General features: G+C 42.2%; 1 protein-coding gene across 1 annotated transcript in view; it reads right to left on the reverse strand.

Moving 5' to 3' along the window:
* Positions 1 to 4,128: 4,128 nt before the first annotated feature.
* The window catches only part of LOC135258559 (interferon-induced very large GTPase 1-like), a 38,585-nt gene continuing 24,730 nt past the window's right edge, over positions 4,129 to 17,983 (reverse strand). The window contains 3 exon segments of the mRNA XM_064342025.1: positions 4,129 to 4,199; positions 4,202 to 8,866; positions 9,067 to 9,342. Of these exon segments, the coding sequence (XP_064198095.1) occupies positions 4,129 to 4,199; positions 4,202 to 8,866; positions 9,067 to 9,342 (5,012 nt within the window).

The raw sequence follows: 17,983 nt of genomic DNA on the forward strand, positions 1-17,983 counted from the left end.
ATCTTTTGTTCCACAGCTAGGCTATCTGAGAGATAATCATTAACAAGGAAATTTCAGTAAGATTTATTGGCCTTATATAACAAAGTTCATGTTGACAGTGAGAAGTAAAATTGATCTAACAGTTACTTGTGATGTGAACACACCTGAATCTTTAATGAATCTGACTAAAATTAACATTTTTTTTCTCACAAAAATACAAGATTATTAAACTGATCTAAGTAACCTATTTCATTCACATGATATTCATCTGCAAGCTCCATTGATTTGTATTTTAAAATATAAGTGCTATTCCTGCACTTTCCATTGCTATAAAGTTAATGGTAGTCCTTTTGTTTGACCTTTGTTGATATAAATCAATGCTAGGAATAGTTTTGATTTATCTTCACTTAAAGGAAAAATTTGTTCTAACATCTATTTAACCACAACATTTTTCTGCAAAGGAAGAAAGTGAAGTGGGAATGTGAAATCAGGGTCTTTTTCACAGACTAATGCTCCAGACTGGGCACCTTTGACACTGAAACAGCTGTTGGCTGCCAGGCAATGTTATAATCAGGCAAGTATTCATTTTAGTTTCATTTGGGGGCAGGGGGTGTGTGTTCACTGTATTTACTTTGTTAGATTACTTCTATTTCTCAGTGTCAATCAACAGCTTACCTCACCCAGCACATGCCAGATGCTCAAAGTAATGGGAAAGACAATGTGAAGACAAACATGAGCACTGTAAATGGTAAAATAAGGTGTGAGTGCCCCCAGGCGTGCTTCCGCATGGTGCCCCTTTCGCTGAAGGGGTGAGCAGGGGAAAGATCCAGAGCAACAGACACTCTTACATTGTGTTCACATAACAGTGTGAGTTTGAAAGCAGCAAAGACAACTTTTGAAGAATAAAATAAATAAATTAAAAAAAACAAAAAAGACTAGAAAATCAGTCCTGTACGTTTGATTTGGGTGGCACGGTGGTGCAGTGGGTAGCACTGTTGCCTCACAGAAAAAAGGTCCTTGGTAACAATCCCTGTTTGGGCCTTTCTGTGTGAGTTTGCATGTTCCCCCCGTGTCCACGTGGGTTTCCTCTGGGTACTCCGGTTTCCTCTCACAGTCCGAACACATGCTGCTTAGGTTAACTAGAGAGCCTAAATGGCCCCTAGGTATGAGTGTGTGAGTGAATGGTATGTGTGTGATAAATCAGAACTATTCCTAGCATTGGTATGTGTGTGATAGACTGGGGATCTGTGCAGAATGTATTCCTGCCCAATGCATGGGACAGGCTCCAGCCCCCCCCCTCCCCCTCAACCCTGATCAGGAATAAGTGGGTACAGATGGATGGATGGAACTGTTTTCCCATGGGTATGCTTCGACATCCTTGGGGCTCCATATTGAAAGGTATGCCTTACTTGCTTGTGTAATGTTAACTGCTTGTGTGATGTTTTTGTGTATAGATTGAAATTATTTTTTAAAAGAGGCAGTTAATACTGATCATTAATTAAATACTTGCTACACTTAGTACTTGACAACTACAGTTGCATAATTTATTACTTGAAAGAGCTTTGTCTGCATTTATGAATCAACATGGCTCCCGCACTTTGTGGAAACTTTTTGCAATTAATTATCAAGTTTTGCTTCAAAGAATTGCACTATTTAATTCATTACATAATGTTTCAGGAGCTGAGTGCTTAACACTTATTGATCTGGACACAGCTCCGGGCATGGGATCGTTTTACCCTTCACAGTGCTGATGTTCGTCATCACATTGACTTTCCCATTGTTAGGAGCATCAGGCCTGTGCTGAGTGAGGAAGTGACATCACAGTCAGGTGTTTTAGAATGTTGTGGTTGGCACAGCGGTAAGCTGTTGGTTGGCGCATGGTAGATTTACTGAATTCTCTGTTGCAATGGTGCATATTAAATGTGCTGGGTGGTAGATTTACTGCATTCTCTATTTGAGTTCATTGTTTCTGGTTTCTTGTAAATAGTGTAAATCTTTTCAGAAGAAACTGGTGCCATTGAGAGGAGATGATTTTCTTTTTTAGGTTATTATTTTTTTTTTTTAAATATGTGGATGAGTGGTCCTGTGATGGTCTGCTGCAGGTTAGCCTGAGCTTACCTGCCTTTTCCTCCGGCCTCACCTGGACAGGAGTCACCTCTTTAGCTTCTGTGAGCTTCATCACCCTTTTCCTGTCCCCTGACTGAATGATTTATTCTCCCAGGGACAGACTGATTTTCCCCTTTCCCCTCAGCAGCTCTGGGTTTGATTGGAAACACTTCCCTCCACTTTGTGAAGAGGCTGCTGGATATACAAGTATGAGTGATTATGCATTTGCTTTGTAGTTCTGAAATGTGTGAAGACAGTGGAATCTGCTGAACGTCTTGGAGCAGCATTTGGTTTCCCTCAGTTTGTTGGAGGAGCAGTGTGGTGCATCCTGGGTAAATTTCTGCTTTGATCTAATTTTTTGGTCACTTTTAAATGGCTGACTCAGCTAACTCCTGCCCCCATAATGTGTTGAGTCCTGGTCTAGCACACTGTCTCTGACTCAATGTGGACAGACTCCAGTGACTGAGTCCTGATGTAAATCCTGGTTGATTGTAAGACTAGAAGGTTCAAGCTTTCATCTTTATGCCCCTTTCATTGATAAACATGGAAAGGTTTTTTCCCCCAGTGCAGGTAATTACATTGGGCACAAGTGTAAATTGTGTATTTTCAGCTACCTGAGACAGAAGGTAAAGCCAGCAGCAATGATGTGATGTTAAATGGATTTATTGCCATCTAGTGGTAGAATGGAGATACTGCCATTGTCTTCAGGCAGCTCAGTTGTTCAGGCAGTGAAGAAAATAAGGGACTGTTCATCAAGTTCAGATGAAATTAAACATTTATTTTGATTATGCCATTTGTGCAAGTAATAAGTGCTCAAACATGTGGTGAAATACACCAATTTGACTAAGTGCAAAAAGCAAAACAAATTTTGAATCCAGCTTTCTAAAAAAGAAAAATAAACAGTCATCATGAAAGCTATAAGGGTGGCACAGTGGTGCAGTCCTAGGTTCGAATCCCTGGGCCTTTCTGTGTGGAGTTTGCATGTCCTCCCACAGTCCAAAGACATGTCGGCAGGCTAACTGGAGACTCTAAATTGCCCATAGGATGAGTGGATGGTGTGTGTGGCGATCTGTCCAGGGTGTATTCCTGCCTCTCTCCCAATGCATGCTGGGATAGGCGCCAGCAGCCCCGCGTCCCTGACCAGGATAAGCAGGTATAGATAATGGATGGATGGATGGCATCTTTGGGCCTCATAGATCAATTTTCTTTTTTTCAGGAACAGTGAATCTCTATATTAAGGCTTATTAAGTGATAACAAAGGCTCATAAAGTGATAACAACAATCCTTTTAACATTGTAACAAGAAATCATGTGCTTAAACTATTTGAAGAACATGAATGGATGAAAGCTATGCTATTGTGTAAACAGATTATCAAGGTACTTAATAATGTATGACTTCAAACAGCCAAGCAAGCAGTGATGAAGAGCTGATAATATTACCAATAATACATGAAGGTTACGTGCTATATTAATAGAAAAGACTCATTATAGGAAGCATAGAAAAAACATAAAAACTAATTTGTATTTTCGTTGAAAGCATTCTTTTTGATACAGAGGTCTCAAAGTTAATCAAACTCAAAATATCTCAGCCTAGTTACCATCCCTGATTATTCATCCAAGCAATGGAATAATGAACAAAGCTCAGCCATGCTAACTCAGACAGTGTGTATAGATAAAAGCTGCATAGGTTATGATAGAGGTAACATCACCTTTTAGCATGTATATGGTTTTATATGTATAATGACTGGTTGAGGGTATTACCTGTATCTGAGTATAAGGGACAGCTCAGTGAAGGCTGCAGGAATGTATGTATCAGTGATAACATCAGTGATGATTTAATTTAATGCTCCCTTTAAATTGTTATTTTTATGTATTTTATTTTACTAGCCTTTTCATAATTATGGTTGGCACTTTTGTGATTACCTGATAGTGAGGCTATATTCCCTCAGACATAATTTCAACTGGATGACAGGGGCATTTCATTTGATTAGCCCTCGTTGTATCTGAGAGGATTCTTAATGCACTGAAATAAATTTCAACTGAATCACACAGGTAAGATCCATCTAAATTTAATCTCCTCTGTTTTCATCTGGAAGGATTCCTCCAGGCTTTTCATGCTTGGTCTTGGGTTATATCTGTCCAATGGGGAATGTCAGCTGGTTTAGCTTCATACACCTTGGCAAACTGCTCATTAAACCTGTTGAAGACGTACTTCCAGTAGTCTGAGGCCTGGATCCTGGTGTCAGGCTGGATGCGCCAGTCAGGGTAAATGCTCTGATAGTCCTTGTATGGATGCCATTTCCCCTCTGTTTCATTCGACCTGAACCTTGCCTCACTGGCAACACTAGTAGAGCAGACATGAACAGATAATTTACCCGAAACCGTGTATCTGTATGACCCAGTCCCCTCTGGACGGTGAATGGAAGCAAAGTGCTCTGTGTGATTCTTGCCGCCTGCTTCACATGGGGTCTTGCAGAAGGGACACTGCCTCCCACAGCCAAACACCCTGTTAAACAGTTCCTTCTGTGGCTGAAAGGGCAGTGAAGTCAGCCTGGTTCTCACATCCCCACCTTCCTGAAACTCTGCAGTAAAGGACTGCTCCATTTCAGCCACAAGCACCTTCAGACACTGGGAAAAGTCTACTGGCTCGGCAGTGTTTAAGGCCAGGACCGCTCTGAGGGGGTCTTTGGGGATGACGAGCTCCTGTAGGTCACTACAGATATCCTGAATGAACTGCTGAATATTTTGGTCCTCCTCCTCATCCCTTATTGTCGCTCGTTCACTGGCTTTCCTCTCTGCTTTCGTAATGGCTTCCAATATTCTTTTTACTATCGCCCTCAGGTGCTTAATCTCAATGTTCCTCAGGCCATCTCTCTCAGAGAACTGCTTCACCATCTGTTCAAATATCCAGCCCTGCACAAAGCTCTCGTAGTTTGTTATGTAATTCACAAATTCCTTAAAGTTATCCCCTAAAAGCAGCTGCTTGAGGATTGAGAACTGGAAGAAGGATCGAGTGCTGAAATCAATGCCTTTCTGCCCTGTCAACACTTCATCCGCAAGGTCAGGGCCCAGAGACTTGGTGATGTATTCCTTCATTGCTGGTGCAAGACAGTAGTAGGTGAACTCCTCTGCTTTCTTCTGACACTGGTCTCTTTTACTGAACAGGTCCTTAAAGTCAGTGCAGTACTGTTCCTTGGACTGCTCCAGACAGTGACAGGGATCATTTGCATGGATAAAATCCAAATGCATTTTTTGAAACTCCCGTGCTGCATGTCCACAGATGTGGATCTTCAGACTGGCCTGAAAGTCAGCACTTGTTTCCAGATCCCTGTGCCTGTCCAGGTTATCATCTATCATACGAAACAAGCCAATCATGTATGTGTTATGGTAATCAGACCTTTTTCTCACTTGTTCAGCTACAAACTGCCTGCTGCACTCAATGATGTAATCAACCATCTTCTGTGTCTTTATCTGCTCATCTTCAAAAAATTTGTACCATATCTTTTTAAAAATTCCTTTACTCTTCACTTTGAATGGCTCAATTCCACATTCAGACAAGTCACCCACTTTGGACAGCATTTCACGTACTGAGCTGCCTTTCATCTCTAAGTTAGCCCACAGCTGGTGTTGGATATCTTGGACAATTTCTCGTTTTTCCAGGCCACAGAACTGCAGTTCTTTCACAGCCTCATTCCACATCTTCTCAAATTCAGTCTCCAGCTCTTGATCTGACAGATCTTTACTTTTCCTGCAGTTCTCAATCAGGTCCAGCACCTTCTGCTCCATTGCAGCTGTATGATTTTTCTTGATTTTCTCTAACCTGAACATACCCTTTCTAATCTCCACTGTGGCATCTATCTTGTTTATAACAGAGTGCTCTGTCTCCTTCCGGATGGCTTTGGCTGAGTTCATGAAATCCTCCTTGTGCTTCTCAACCAAGTGAACGTGTCCCTCTGGTCTATCATAGAATTCAGTGAGATTGTCCACAAATTGCTTCTCTCCTTTAGCCAGTTCTACAGAGGCCTCATATTTCAGGCTGCTCAGTAAGTCATTTACATTGGAGGATGGCTGAATCTGCCCTGCTATTGTGCCAAAGTTTGACACCTTTGTCTCAGCTTGGCTTAACCAGGAGAACATGCTCTTCCTGAAGGCCCACTCCCATGTGTTGAACTCAGTGCAAAGCTGAGCATAAGCATCAGCCACCAGGCCGTTGCGGAAACTGAAGATGAAGTTCTCATACTTCACTGCGCTCCACAAACTCCTGGTCCATTCTAGGAACTCAATGAATGTGTGTGGTGAGCTCTTTCCAGATTTGTGTTCTTTAAAATGCTCAATCACACTCCTCTTGAACAGATTCACAGACTCACTGTAGCCAGCATTCACCGGTGCCATGGGAGGGTTGCCATGCCAGAGCCCAGGGATGTACCAGGTGTTTCTCTCTGGATCATACTCCATGACATCAGTAAAGTTTTTGTTGTTTCTACTCTTTTCCATCTTAGCTGCTGCTTGGGTCATCTCATTCAGCTGCTCCAGGAGATGCTTCCTGTCCCTCAGGTTTTTGTCATGGGCAGAGAGGTCCGGGACATTCTGGTGCACAAACTGACAGCAGGGTTTTCTCCCAACTTCCTTCATGCGCAGGAAGGCATGCACCACAATCTGCAGGATGTCCTTCATTTCAGTGCAGCTCTCCATGGCGATGTTGATGACAGTGATGTCACTCAGCCCCACCACCAGAGTGGCCAGTTCATTATCATGCTCACAACTGTCATCCAACTGGGCCAACTCTGCTGACTTCAATCCTTCAGTGTCAATAACCATGATGTAATCACAACCAAGCTGCTTTTTAAAATCCTCTTTTACTTTGATGAGGAGCATGAAGGCCCCTCTCGTGCACCTGCCACTACTGACGGCAAACTGGACCCCGAACATGGTGTTCAGGAGGGTGGACTTCCCAGTGCTCTGCACGCCCAGTACAGTCACCACCCGGATCTTACATTTGTCCTGTGTTAGTTGATGGAGTTCCTTCAGAACCTGTGTCAGCCACTGCAGAGGAATGTTGGATGCATCTCCATCTACCAGCTCCAGAGGAAAGCCTTCCTGCAGCAGCTCAGCAGCCAGACGTGGCAGTCGCTGAATTTCAGAGGTGAAGCCTTTGGGATGTGAGCAGGCCGACTCGTACAGCTGACCCATTTCCCGCAGGAAGTGCTCCATCCCCAAGGAGCAACTGGAGATCTTCCTGTCCAAGTCTGCAATGAGCTGCTTGTTTTCTGAGGAATTCTGACACTGTTCCTTGTACTCCGCCTGAAGGAGTGGAAGGCTTTTGCGTGACAGGTTGTCCAGGTTGATCCTCATCCACTTGAGGAAATACTTGCGCTCCTCTGTGGAACTGGACATCGCGGAGATGAAATGGGACATAGACTCTGAGATTTTGTGAGCCCTCTGCTGTGCTCTGAGCTTCTGCTTCTGATCTGCAAGCTCATGCCTGTAAACTTCAATTCTTCTCTCCCCAGCATTTTTCATCCTGCACTCTTCCTTCTCCAGTTTGGCCAGCTGTTTCCATGCAGTCCCTTGCAAGGGCAGCTCTTTCTCCTTGAAGCTTGATATATCAGATATCCTTCCTGTGATTTCATCAGCCTTCTGCTTTCCATTCTTACAGCAGTCACAATCTTCATCAACCTGGATTCCAAACTCATGGGCAACAGCAGACATCCCGTCAACACTCTTTTTGAGCATGTTTCCCTTCAAAATTCCACTGATACCCAAACGCAGTTTTCTGATTAATCTTGCATCATTCATTTGCGGACCCTTTATGATGATGTTACTGGGTTTTAGCTCTAACTCAGAAACACATCTGCTGAAATCATCTTTATTGAAGCTCTTGCTCTGTGAATTGATGATCCAGAACCAATCATCTTTCAGGTGCTGGGAGTCCAGAAAAATGTATTCAGACCCAAAATCATCACAAAACACAAATACGGCAGCAGAGTTGTGACAAAGGAAAGCGTACTGAGTTTCAAAGTCCCTGAGGTCCCCACGGAGGTTAGCTATAGCCAGTGGCTCAGAGAAGATGTCAATGTTTCTCTTCCCACTGGGCAGATACCAGCTGATCTCCACCAGCCCATTGGAAATCCTCCTTGGGGTGTTACCGCACTCCATGTTTCTGTGAACAAAGGTTTCGTGGTGCTCCTGAGGGCTACTGAGAAGCTGGTTCACAATGTGAGACTTGGACAAGCTGCTGTCTCCCAGCCTCACAAAAGAGATCATGGGGAGCTCAGAGAGAACAATGCTCTCCTCCACAGACCCTCTTTGGTCCTCCAAAGAGTGCGGCTTGTACTTTTTCACAATACCCCTCATGGCCCAGAGCATTAAAGTGCACTGCTGTGTATCACACTTAGGAAGGAGCAGAGGCACAGAGAACTGGCACATGGACATTTTCAAAACCATCTCCTGCTGGAGAAAGCCATCCGAGCAGAGAAACACAGCAGTTATGAGGTCCAGGGGGTTGACTCTGTTGCTGCTGGCCTGTGGATTGCACAGGGTGTTCATTAAGCTGTCCAGATTCTGGGAAGTCATGTCCTGTTTTGAGGCGCACCTCACGCTCCTAGCAGTCGCATTCACCATCATCAACCTCCTCAGGAAACACCATGGCAGAGATTTCAGAGACTGGATTCTTTCATCAGTTAAAGTCTCTCCATCAATCTCCAGCACCTTGCTCAGAGTCAGCTTGTTCTTCAGGTGGTGTTCCAGTCCCAAGTCACTCACCAGTTCATCCAGACTAGTTTCTGTCATTGGGGAAATAAATTGAATTGCATTATTACATTTCTGTACAGTGACACACAATCCATTTAAAATTACTAATAATAGATGTGAATGTAATGCTTACAAAAAGGACCTGAATAATTCAGCGTATTTTTATGAGGTTTAAAATGACAAGTATAAATATTAAATATGCATCCTCAAATGAATACATTTTGTCACTGACTTGTTTGTATGCATGTTGAGCTGGTCTTGCTGCAGATGCCATTTGGAAGGACTGCAGTGAGGTTGAAAGTATATTCCATCCCGGGTCTCAGATCAGTAAGGACAGCTGTGGTGGTGTTGGGGGCACATATCTGTGATCTGGGCTTTTCTCCCTCACTGCTGTAGGTGATGTGGATCTCATGAGAAACTCCCTCCATGCTGACCGGTCTTTCCCAGCACAGAGTCACTGACCTGCTCTTCACATCAGTGGCCTTTACCCTTCCAGGGGCAGATGGCTCTATTTGAGAGAACGAACAAGAAATTTAGAATTCACTTATACTGCAAGCGTCCAGTTTTGCAAAAAAGTCCAGGACATTTATTAAAGGTTTCATTATTTTTGTCTGTTACTTTACAATACAAAAAATCTACAGACAACACATACCTACACTTGTACAGTTAAATCCTGGACAAAGATACCACTATCTACGGTAATATTTGGTAATAAATATTCTAATAATAGAAATCATCAAACAAAGGATTAGCTCATAACTTGAGCCATCAGTTTGTTTCCTCTTCTTTTCTCACATGGTACTTCAGTCATTCAGTAGCTAGACGACACAATGGCCTCTTTCTCAAGCCACTTCTCAAACAATTTTCCCATTTGCACCACCTCAATAATCTAAGTTCATAAACTGCCAGTCATTAAGCACAGATGATGATTGATGAAGATATTTACAAGCGACGCTCACATTTAATTCAGTTCCATCGCTTGCTACTGTCACTCTCTGCGGAATACTGAGCACTAAATCCCACCAGCGAGCAGGACATGCAAGTCAGCTTGGACATGTCCTCTACAGTATGCAACATCTTCAGTCTCACAATTAGTACCAAAAAGTCCGAAGTAATTTATCAGCCTGTCCCAGGCAAGGTTTATCAGAAACCTTGCATCGCAGTGAAGGGATTAACTCCCAACGCTGTAGACAGCTTCACCTATCCAGGCAGTACTTTATCCAGATGTAGGTGAAGAAAGTAACTGCAGGAATACTAAGGCCAGCAGTGCATTTGGGAGGCTGCGAGTCAAATTCTGGGAATGAAGAGACATCAGCCTCAACACAAAACTGGATGTTTACCAGGCTGTAGTAATTCCGACAGTACTTCATGCTTGTGAATCATGGACCATCTATACGCCACAGAGTTAAACCATTTTCACATTACATGTCTTTGCAAACTGCTGAGAATCAGGTAGTAGGACAAGACCCTCGACACAGAGGCTCCCATCCATTGAGGTCTGCACAATGTGCCACACCATGTTGCAGAAAGTGCAAGCCTGATGGGCTGGACATGTCCTATGCCTGGACAATGATCGCCTTCTTTTTATACGTGAAAGTATAAAGTGTAAGTAAAGTGTCCAGTTGGGAGACCTAATTTGCATGTTAAGGATAGCCTAAAAACCTTCATGAAAAAAAAATGTAGGAATCTCTGTTGACATCTGAGAAAGGCTTGCATCTAATCGCACTTTGCATGGCAAAGCCAGATCCACAATGGATCAGGGACTGCAGAAAAAACATTGCATAGCCAAGGCCGAATGCAAGTGTGCTGCATGTAAAGCCAGAGCTGCTGGCATCTCCATCACAGCAAACACTGGTATGACATGGAGCTGAGTTTTAGAAGAGGGACCACATCTCAAATGCTCCCCTTCCGCTTATTCCCTGTAAGAAACCTACCTGCCTAGGCACCTGTTCTTTGGCTCTCGTTTACACGTGGCTCACTTTTGCTCTTGTTTACGTATGGTTTGCTTTCCTTAGGAAACTTGCATTTTGAATCCACTTACTGAATCCTAAAAATGTATATGCAAAGAATTTTAAACAATAGCCAGGACCAGCTGCGCTTACATCTGCATCCCTGGTTACGTAATACAGTATGCAGGGCAGGAATTTCACGGGGGCCATGAGGGCCATGGCCGCCACGCCCCATCAATTTGGCCTTATGCCCTTCAAAAAATTATATGCCCTGCAGCCACAGTGGCTTTGATGCCCCGCCCACACTGCCTCAGCTGATTTCGCCGTTTTCTCCTCTGCCTCTTTTCCTCTTTTCAATCCGTTTTTTAGACACCAAAAGTGACTTGAAAGAATTGAGGAAATATTGGGTAGCACTGCTGTGGAATACATCTTATTTAATTTCGGTGAGGCAAGATAGCCTATATTGTTTGTAGTACCGTAACTTGGCGTCATTTTGATATCAATACTTTTAATGGCAGGCCTGCACTGGTCTTGTATGTGTGAGTAACATGTTTTTTATGAGATAAGAAATACATGGCAGACTCATCAATAACTCTATTTCCGGGCCGTGGTAGCCATCTTGTGGAGGAAGTATAGAATTGAATGGAACCACATGACCACGTTTCCCTTCTGGTTCTTATACAGTTCATTGCGGTGACTGCAATGGCTTACGGTTAAGCAAAGGTGACCCGAAAAATCAATGTTTTCTGAAGATTTGATGAAAATTCACGGAGATGCTGCACTTTTTAAAATTTTTATTAAGGCCACGCCCAATCTCCAATCCATTGGTTCATAGCTGCTGTACTTTTAATCCCAACAAGCTGGTTTTTAATTAAAAAGTGTACTTAGGTATCTTGAACATATTCTGCAAGTGCCATTCAAACGGGTGCAGAAATAAAAAAGCCTTAGGGAAAAAAACAGTTTTGCATAATATGAAAATTAGCATAAAATCCAATATGGCAGACTTTAAATTGAAAGATGCAGCATTATTCAGGTTACTCCAGAGATTGTGTGACAAAATTTGTATGAATTGGACAAACGGTGTTGGAGTTATGGAATTTTAAATGGGTGAAAATTTGACCTTTAATTATTACAGAAAATATAACATGTAACATGTAAGATAATATAATGATGAGAACAGGCTGTTCAGCCCAACAATGCTCACCATTTTCCTAACTAAATTAGTGCTCTGATTACCTACAGACTAGATAGTATCTAACACTGTATCAAGCCTAGTCTTGAAAATCCCCAGAGTTTCTACCTGTACTATGTGACCTGGCAGGCTATTCCACACATTGACTACTCTCTGTGTGAAAAAATTCTTCCTAATGTCTGTACAGAATCTACCTTTGGCTAATTTCCATTCATGTCCCCTTGTTCTACTGACTGAACTCAACCGGAATAATCTCTTGTAGTTCTGTTTGTTGATCCGCTTTATGAATTTAAAAGCCTAAATCAAATCACCCCTGAGTCTCCTTTTACTAAGCTTGAAGAGATTGAGCATCTTAAGTCTTTCCTCGTAGCTTTTATCTTTCATACCAGGAATCAATTTTGTTGCTCTTCTTTGAACTTTTTCCAGAGCCTCTATATCTCTCTTGTAGTACGGTCCTGAGAACTGCACACAATACTCCAAGTGTGGTCTAACAAATGTATTGTATAAGATAAGTATAACTTCCTTGGATTTATACTCAGTACTTTTGGTTATATATCCCAGCATCCTGTTGGCCTTTTTTACTGCTACAGCACAGTGCCTAGAACCAGAAAGGCTTTGATCAACCATTACTCCCAAGTCTTATTCAAACAGAGCACATTTATATTTTGTTTCTCCCATAAAGTAATCCTGCCTAATGTTTTTATTTACCACATGCAGAACTTTACATTTGGCTATAATAAATTTAATTTTCCAGGTTTCCGCCCACTTCCGGATTTTATTTAAATCTTTTTGGATAACTTTAGTAGCTTCCAAACTATTAGCCGGGCCTCCCACTTTTGTATCATCTGCAAATTTGACTAATGTACTTTCTATGTCCCTGTCGAGGTCATTGATATAAATGAGGAAGAGCAGTGGTCCCAGCACCGATCCTTGTGGGACTCCACTTCTAACAGCTCCCTGATCAGACAATATCACTCCTACTACTACTCTTTGTGTTCTACCCTGAAGCCAGTTCCAAATCCACTCTGAAATACATCCTCTAATTCCTAGTGTCATCATTTTACCAGCAAGTCTCTCATGTGGTACCTTATCAAATGCCTTTTGGAAATCTAAGTAGATAATATCATACGCCTTGCTATAATCAAAACACTTGGTAGCTTCTTCAAAGAATACCAGAAGGTTTGCCAGACTTGACCTTCCCTTACGAAAACCATGCTGGCTACCCCTTAGGAAATACTTCCATCTTGTCTCTAATAATAGATTCCAGTATTTTACATATTATGCACGTTAAACTTACAGGCCTGTAGTTTCCTGGATCAGTATGGTCCCCTTTTTATGTATTGGTTTTTTTAATTTTTATATATATATATAAGGACTGTCTAAAAATACCTACCAATGGTTTAAAAATGTTCTCAGCTATCTCTTTGAGTACTCTTGGGTATATGCCATCAGGACCTGCTGCCTTGTTTGTCTTTAGTTTAAGTAATTCATGCAGTACTTCTTTATCCTCTATTTCAATATCTGATAAGACTTTCTGAGTACTGAATATGCCTTCCAGTCTATTAGTAACCTCTTCTGTAGTAAATCTCTCAACAAAATAACTATTTAGGGCATCAGTACTATCTTTATTCTTAGAAAGCAATGCTCCTTCTTCGTTTTTGATGCGCCTGATATCCTCTTTGACTTTCCTTTTCCTACTACAGTATTGAAAGAAACGTTCGGGATTACTTTTAGCATCTACGGCAATTTGCCTTTCAGAGACCCTCTTGGCTTCCCATAGTTCTTTTTTAACTTTAGCATCCGTATTACAATATTCAGCCCTATTACTCTCAGTGCTGTCATTTTTATACATCCTATACAGTTTTTTTTTCTCAAACTCTCCCATATGGCTTTGTTCATCCACTGGGGGGAGCACTTCAACATACTTTTCCTTACCTTTGGAATAAATTTACTTTGTGCCTCAAGAATAGCCCTTTTGAACCTACCCCACTTTTCATTCACAGTCTTGCAGTTAAGAAGTTTCACTCAGTCAATATTACTTTCATTTTCTCACATCTTGTTGAAATTGGCTCGTCTTAAATTAAAAAATTCTGGCTATAGAGGAGGCCTTGTTAATTTGCCATAATACATCAAATCTAACTGCTGAATGATCGCTAGTCCCAAGTGGCTCAATTACCTCAATGCTACAAATTCTGTCCAGATCATTACATAGGACCAGATCCAGAATTGATTTCCCTCTTGTGGGCTGATTGACATACTGCGCCAAAAAAAGGTCATTTATAACATCTGAAAATTCATCCTCACATTTTCCTTGTCCTGTCATCATTTCCCAATTAATAGCAGGGTAATTGAAATCACCCATAATAATAGTCTCACAATCCTGACAAGCTTGTTTTATTTTTCCAAAGAGCGTTGAGTTCACACTACTGTCTGAAGCTGGCGGCCAGTAACACACTCCTACCCTAAGGGCCTTTTCATGTTCCCCTATGAGCTTTATCCTCACTAGGCATAAGCTGGTCAATTTCTGGAATTTTCTGCACATTAAAATTTTCTTTTACATAGGGAGCTACACCACCACCTCTCTTACTGGATCTATCCTTCCTAATGAGTTTGTACTGTTAGATTTTGGTGTTTTTCAGTAATGTGTCTTATTTAAAGTTTCAAAGTTGTAATCTGTTTAAGTCCCCACACTCATCCTGTTTCCGTCTGGGTGTTGAGTACCCTTTCAAATGCAAGCTCTACCCCGAGACTTAGGTGCCGAGAGCCATTGGAAAAGCAACCCTGGGTGAATAGAAAGAGTCACAGATGGCCAGGGACAGGAGTGAATTATCACATTGATGTGACCTTTCCTCCTGGCCATACACCATTTGTTTAGAGATTGTACTTAACCTTGTGCCATCTCACAGTGATAGCTGTGTTAGACTGGAGACACTCGTAAGACCACGCAGACCTATAACCACACATTAAAGAGCTAAACTGTCTTTCACCATCAAATTCGATTAAGACTCTTTCTTTCCTGAACGCAACTGGAAGCAACAAGCAGCGAACAGAATTTTGATTAAAGACGAAAAACAGAAGCATTCTTCAGTACCCTTCTATATTATATTCATCCCCATCCGCATCTCCGAGCCATGTGTCTGTAATCCCAACTATGTCATAACCCCTCAAGTAGCAGCCTCAAGTTCCAAAAATGTATTTTTTATACTTCTAGCATTAAGCAATGACATTTCAGACTGTTACTTCTACACATCCTCTCCCGTTCCCTCACCCCCACCGTCCCAAGCCACCCTTACTACAACTTTGCTTTAACAAGACTTCAGTGTTCACACTATTACAGGAAGCCCTGACAGCTTCCATCCTGGCAGTCTGCTCTTCCTTAACCTTTTCACGTTCTGACTTCCCTGCTCCCCAAGTTCCTAGTTTAAATAATCCTGTGCTACTTTAAGCATACGCTGGCCCAGTGCAGCAATTCTCCTCCGGTTCAGGTGCAGCCTGTCGTGCTTGTACCGGTCACCCCTGTCCCAGAAAGAGTCCCAGTGCCCCATAAACCTGTACCCCTCTTTCCTACACCAGATCTGTAGCCACGTGTTAAACCTCCAAATAAAATGTTGCTTTCCTCTACTTACACGTACCGGTAGTATTCCAGAAAAAACCTCAAACCTGACTTTACCTATGTCATGGGTTCCTACGTGAACCATGACCACTGGATCCCTCCCTGCTCTGGCCAGGAGCTTGTCCACACGCTCCAGGAGATCTCCTACCTGGGTACCAGGCAGGCAACATATCGAACTTGGCTAGCTTTTTACTAAATAGCAATGACTGGAGGAACCCCTGTACTAGGAAATATTTTGTTTATCTCAGAACAGACTACAACAAAAATCTACCTGGAACCAGATTATAATATTATAAGAAACTACAGCTAATGTTAGCATGTAACAATAAGGGCAAACTACCTAACTACAATAATATTTTGCTCCTGGGGTGTTCAAACACTACACAAAAAAACCTGCGTTCAGCAAGGAGGAGGCTGAATTATCTAACCGGCTAGTTTTCCTAGTCGAGTGCTTAATGGAGGAAAAACAGTGGGAAAGCTGCCCTGTCCCCGAACGGCAACAAAGATTTTCACCTTAGGAGCAAAACTGTCTTCCCTTACTTGTAACATGGGGGTTTTGTTTAAACAAAAAGCCCAAAATAATATCAAAAACACACTTGAAAGCACAATACAATCCTGTAACAAACTTTTTCAAACACTTCTCACTCTTTCCACAACAAACAGGAAGTGTGTGTCAGACACAAGCAATCAAGCAGGAGAGCAGCAAACTCGAACATCCAGAAGTTCACCACCATGTGGGCTATTGCGGAAACATTACATATGTGGGTACCATCCGTAATTATGAACTTTGCTGCCAAGTCTGAAGCCTCTGGCATGTACAATCTCACAGGAAATTGTGCAAAATTGAGGTGAACAAAAAAAAAATTATAATAATAATAAGCTCACAGGAAAACCCCTCAGGCTTGAACCACTAAAAATCTGAACAAACACAATAGAGTTTCAGCACGTCATTCTTGGGCCCCTGAATATGAATTCCCAAATGTGTATGTATATATTGGTCACTCACTTGTTTGTATGCATGTTGAGCTGGTCTTGCTGCAGATGCCGTTTGGAAGGACTGCAGTGATGTTGAAAGTATATTCCATCCCAGCTCTCAGATCAGAAAGGACAGCTGTGGTGGTGTTGGGTGCACATATCTGTAATCTGGGCTTTTGTCCCTCACAGCTGTAGGTGATGTGGATCTCATGAGAAACTCCCTCCATGCTGACCAGTCTTTCCCAGCACAGAGTCACTGATCTGGTCTTCACATCAGTGGCTTCCACCCTCTCAGGGGCACATGGCTCTATTTCAGAGAACGAAGAGGGGCGTTTCAATCAGACCTATAATCTCTTTTAGCCTGCAAACATATGTTGCAAGAAAAGTCCCGGATATTTACAGTTGTACACCTGAAAAACACTACAGATCCTGGCATACCGAATCCTTGCTATCCCTTGACTTCAGACTTTATTGTCCACAAGTGGAAATTTTCTTTGTACAGTAAAATTTGAGGGATGGTAATCACCTGTGTGGCAGCTGCGCCCAATGTTATAACACCTTTAAAACTTTTGATTTTTGTCACCCCAGGTCTGGTAAACGGATCCCCATAAAAGGCGTCATTATGTGCCATACTAAAAATATAATTTACACTATCCGGTGGCCTTGTGACCTCTACTATGTGGGTAAATCCACGAGATGTTTGAAGCAACGGATAAGTGAACATAAGAGTAGCATCAGGCGCAATGATCCTGATTACCCAGTAGCCGTTGATTTTAACAAATTTTCCTCCCTGCGCTTTTTTGGCATTGAGAAAATTAACATTCCTGCCAGAGGTGGTGACACTAAAGCCGCGTTTCCACCGCAGGAACTTTACCCCGGAACTAGGAACCTTTTGAGGAACTCAGTGCGTTTCCACCGCAGGAACTAGGGTCTAAATTTAGTTCTGGGGGCTTTGTTTTACCCCCCAAAACGCTTGGGGGGTAGTACTTTCCGAAAGTACAGGAACCTTTTGGGTGGAGCTTGCAGCGCTGAACATTTCTGATTGGTCGAGTACTCGCAGCATTTGTGTTGTATTTATTTTCCGCCATTACCCGCCATGTTTGAAAATATGCAGCGGCAAACCAATTTATTTTCATAATAACTTCAAATCAAACTTGTATGTTATGCGGCGCAGTAGCCTAGTTTTGGTTATAGCCTGCCAACGTCTTGGAATTATAACGTGTGCTCTTCTGTTCTTTTCTTGCTTTAGTATTCGTTTTATAAAATGCTAAGCATTCGTGCTGGGACAGCATATTACGTAGGCTACCAAAACATTCAAATGGATTAATTCGGTTGCTGAATATTTTCTTCCGGATTTTCTTTGTTAGCCCGTTGTAATTGACTCAAAACGTTTGATACAGTTATGTGAGGTATGCGGTAG

This window comes from Anguilla rostrata, chromosome 7 (assembly GCF_018555375.3).
Source record: "Anguilla rostrata isolate EN2019 chromosome 7, ASM1855537v3, whole genome shotgun sequence".
Lineage (NCBI taxonomy): Eukaryota > Metazoa > Chordata > Actinopteri > Anguilliformes > Anguillidae > Anguilla > Anguilla rostrata.